The sequence below is a fragment of the Nansenia antarctica genome (assembly GCF_963989245.1).
Source record: "Nansenia antarctica genome assembly, chromosome: 1".
NCBI lineage: Eukaryota > Metazoa > Chordata > Actinopteri > Argentiniformes > Microstomatidae > Nansenia > Nansenia antarctica.
The window spans coordinates 49,456,497-49,461,130 of record NC_137674.1 but is presented as its reverse complement, the minus strand read 5'-3'; the positions used below and the strand labels follow the sequence as shown (position 1 = coordinate 49,461,130).

At 43.1% G+C, this 4,634-nt stretch overlaps 1 protein-coding gene across 1 annotated transcript; it reads left to right on the top strand.

The window, feature by feature from the left end:
• Positions 1-960: 960 nt before the first annotated feature.
• LOC308150930 (B2 bradykinin receptor-like) lies at positions 961-2,001 on the top strand (the record flags this gene model as incomplete). Its single annotated transcript, XM_080523721.1, has 1 exon — positions 961-2,001. One exon carries the CDS (start codon positions 961-963, stop codon positions 1,999-2,001), a length of 1,041 nt encoding a protein of 346 aa, XP_080379847.1.
• Between the last annotated feature and the right edge of the window lie 2,633 nt (positions 2,002-4,634).

Here is a 4,634-nt window from a genome sequence, read left to right as displayed (position 1 = left end):
TGGACTAAAGACCCTGACAGTTGTCCTAGAGGATGGGGATAAGTCATAAAATGTCAGATAGAATGTTCCACATCTGTAGGCTCTAAATGACTACACACACACACACACACACACACACACACACACACACACACACACACACTGTAATAATTGTCTTAATTTTTTTTCTTTAATGTTATTTTCTTTTTTCTTCCTTCCTTCTTTATTTTTTTCCCTTCTTTATTTCTTTTTTCCTTTCCTTCTTTCTTCTTCCTTCCTCTTTATACTTATTGTAATATGTCTGCACTGTTCTCTATTATACTCTGCTATGAGGGAGGGAGGGGGGAGGAGGGGATGCATATTCATGATTGTTTTGTTATGTTGAATAATGTAATAATTGAATAACTTTGTTGAACAATTGTAAAACTCAATAAACAGATTAAAAAATAATAAAGATGTAAGTCCATTGTGGTCCATCTGGAAGGAATGGTCAAACATACACACAGGGGCACAAAAAAATGAAAGAAAAAGAAAAAGTGTGTTTGTGACAACTGTCGGCAATTCTCAAGTCGCGCAAATACAAATAAAAAAAGGTTTTTGCATTTTACAAAGTGTGTTGAATATAACCAACAACAGTTTTAGGATCACGTTTTTAGTATGTTGATGTTCTATCAGCATGTTGTAATGTGCTAAACATGCAGTTAAATGTTCATAGAAATGTTTTGCATGTGTCTTGATTCAGAGCGATTCAGAACTATTTTCAGATTTTGCCCTACTTGAAGACTTTTTCATCAAACCCTGTCTAATATGTGGTTCCTTACCCTAAAAGGAGTGTATGGACAAATCCACACTTTAGTTCTGTTTATCATAAATGTCTTACAGTGAACACTTCTGTAAGACATTTATGATGTTATCTGCCAAGTCCTCCCATAAAACAAACACAGTAACATCTGTCTATCCTGTTTTCTCCACAGCTTCCAAATGGACTTCAACTTCACAAACATCACCGGGGGCAACCACACCAATGACAGCCACTGCCCTTACACCGACGCCTGGGATTGGCTCCAGACCATGCAGCCAGCCTACATCATGGCCATCAGCGTGCTAGGGATCCTGGGAAACGTATTTGTCCTGGCGGTCTTCTGCCTCCACAAGAACTCCTGCACTGTGGCTGAGATCTACCTGGGCAACCTGGCGGCTGCTGACTTGCTCCTGGTCTCCTGCCTTCCCTTCTGGGCCGCTAACGTGGCCAACGGCTTTGACTGGCCCTTTGGCTCCTTCCTGTGTCGCCTGGTCAACGTTGGCATCCAGGTGAACACCTACAGCAGCATCTACTTCCTAGTTCTGATTAGCATCGACCGCTACATAGCGCTAGTGCATACGATGTCCCACGGTAGGATGCGCAGGCCTTTCTTTGCGAAGCTGGGCTGCCTGCTGGTGTGGGGGTTCGGTCTGCTCCTCAGCACCCCTACCTTCCTCTTCAGAGACCTGAAGTACTTCCCAGAGTACGAAGTAACCGCCTGCTACCTGAACTTTCCCAACCCCGAGTTGCAGCTTTTCTTCGAAATGACACTTATGGTCTTAGGCTTTGTCATCCCTGTGTGTGTCATCTCCTACTGCACCATCAAGATCATCCAGGCGCTGAAGAACCAGGCCAGGGAGAGGCTCAACGTGGAGAACACGGAGAGGAAGGCCACCATCCTGGTGCTGGCGGTGCTGGTGTCCTTCCTGGTCTGCTGGGTCCCCTTCCATATGGTCACCAGCCTGGACGTCCTGTTGAGAGCGCAGGTCCTGGTGGGCTGCCACCTCAACACCGTCCTGGAGATCTGCAACCAGGTTTTCACCTACCTGGCCTTCTTCAACAGCGTACTCAACCCCATCCTCTATGTGATTGTTGGGAAGAACTTCAGGAAGAAGGTCAGGGAGTTGTTCCAGCAGCTGACGAAGAGGCAGAAGTCGGCCACCGGCTCCACGCGGTCGCAGCTGTCGCAGCTGTCGTCGACACTCAAGACGCTGGCATGACCCTTTTTTTTTTTTTACCAGAAGTGTGCACTTGCCCGCTCCCCTATATTAACTTAAAAGCATAGGCTTGGTGTAACCAGGGGCTCTTATGGGGTAGTGGACAAGTAACAAAGATGTGAGTTTTACCTCTAAGACATGACACTATGCACTCAATTCTATTGACGGCTAGTAATCCCTGAGTATCGTGTTAACTTGATAGTATCAATGTGCTTGAATGTAGCATTAAAGCAATGCTTGAATTTCTAATATATCTGTACAATACAGTCAATTTGGCTCTATTTTAACAACTTAAAAAGCAGTCTCAGGCCCTGTCCACACCTATACGTTTTTTTGATAAACGTACCCTAGGGTTGTCATATTGCACATAGTGTTATTGCACATTCATTTAAAGTGTCGCAGTTTGCAGGTTTGAAATGTACACAGTTGTGTTTCAGTATTACACTTGATTTCAATCTAGTAGCTGCCATCAATTTGTCTAGATTGTCCAGGGCCTAGAACCTAGGTCTTTGCTGTGTTCAGGGCCTGAATGGCCCTGGGGTAGAAGCTGAGCTTCAGTCTGTTTGTCCTTGCGAACATGGTCCTGAACCGCCTGTTCGAGGGCAGCCGAGCAAAGTTTATCAAAAAAACGTATAGGTGTGGACAGGGCCTTAGTGCAAACGCAGTTGCTAGAGGTGGTACTGGTGCTAGGGGCTGTGTCTAAAATATTAGTGCTATTTTCAAGGCCAGAATATTTCAGCACACCTGATGGCACTTGACCTGCTCATTGTCAAGAACACGCCTCTATTACCGCTACTCCACGAAGGGAGTGTTTAGACTTGTATTTGCTTTCTATCGGCTGTGAACAGAGACACATGTCTCATGGAGAAGGACTATTGCCTGGCATTTTGTGCAATATGTATACATAATGTACATTATATTGTATGTGTTTTTTGTGAAATTAGCTCTGTAAATAGAATTGACTCATTGTGTATTGAGTCAATAAAATCCATAGACATGAGTGAGTATTTAGTAGAACATATAGAACAATCATACAGTATACTTTTTGTTATAGAATGTATTATTTAAGTCAAAAAAATAAAATAAATAATGACCACGTCTGTGTAGTTCCATCTTAACACACATTTCACTGTGAGACACGTACTGTATTTAAACCAGATACAGAGGGCACAGACAACCTCGTGTTAAGTGTTTTCCAGTGTGTCTGGGCGGCGACATGTGAGATGTGTCACATAGTTTCCAGTGGCTACTTGTGACACAACTTGTGTGCCACTGTGTGGGCTGAGAGTATTACGCTCTATTATTATATGTTTTTCCGACCCCAGATTTATTGGCCAGACATGCTCTCAGTGCTGCTCACTGTGGTCAAGGGCACACACCCAGTCGTCCCCAATAGCACGTCTCTCCACGCCAAACAGGAAGTCAATGTTATGAAAGTAACCACTTAACCAGTGTGGGGGTGCAGAACCTTGACTGAGGGAAATAAATTGTTACTGCATAAAAAAACATCATAAAAAAAAGATACACGTCTAGAGAGGCTAGTCACAGCTTGTTATATGATCTCCCTCTAAAAGCAATAGAGCAAGTGTTTTTGTTTCATGATATATTGTCATGGTTTATGCCCTCCGCCTATAAAAGCAGTTCATAAAACTATTACTGTAGTTACAGACTCATGTCCAGTGGTTATGGAACACATTAAATATCACCGAAATTAGGGACGAAGGCTGGTTGATAGGTCTTGAACTTGAGCATGGTCTAATATAGCATGGCAACCAGTAAACAAATCTCTACCTGTCTGGCTTAGAAAAAAGCAACTTCAGTTTTTGAGGAGTGTAGCAGCATACTGTAAGTAGCAGCGTAGCAGCATAAGGATGACAAAACAAATTCAGGACCATCATTCAACCATTATTGCCAGAATCTTTCCATGGGTCTGGTCTAGCAACATTTTAATTATTGCAAAACATGTTTTTACCATTACCAAAGCTACCATTATCCTGAAGCGTGTTTATGGTGCGTGTATATATTTGTCAAGTGGAATTAATGAGGTAACCATGCTGATATCATGGATATCTGGACAGCTGGAATGCTTCTCAACCAATCACAATGCTTGATTTGATCAAGCTGTATAAAATCACTTATGATTTTTCATCCCCTTTTTTTATATCATGAACACTCTTTTTACATTCCAGTGAAGGGCAGTGCAGTAAGAGGGAGATAGAGAGAGCACGGAGCTGACTGTGTGTGTGTGTTCCATGTCGTCAAGATAACAGACACGGGCCATCTGTTGGAAAGACTCTATCAGATTATTGTCTACCACGGTAGGCGGGTAGGTGGTTTACATAAAGAGCTGAAGAGGTGTGCTTCGATGGCAACAGCACGCTCGGTCTGTGTACTCTCACTGATAAGAACATTAGTCCTCCCTTTCTTCTCACTCTCTTCTTCTCACTCAGTCCATTAAACCCTTTTACCTTTTTACTACCTTTACTTTGAACATCCAGTCACAAAGGCATAGTCGCATTACTCATTTCCAGCCCCCTTTGACGCAAAGTAATGAATAGGTTCTTGATCTTTTACTGTATATAGCATTGTGCCCGACACTGACACTGGCCCATTCTCTCTCAGAAAGGCTCTCCAAA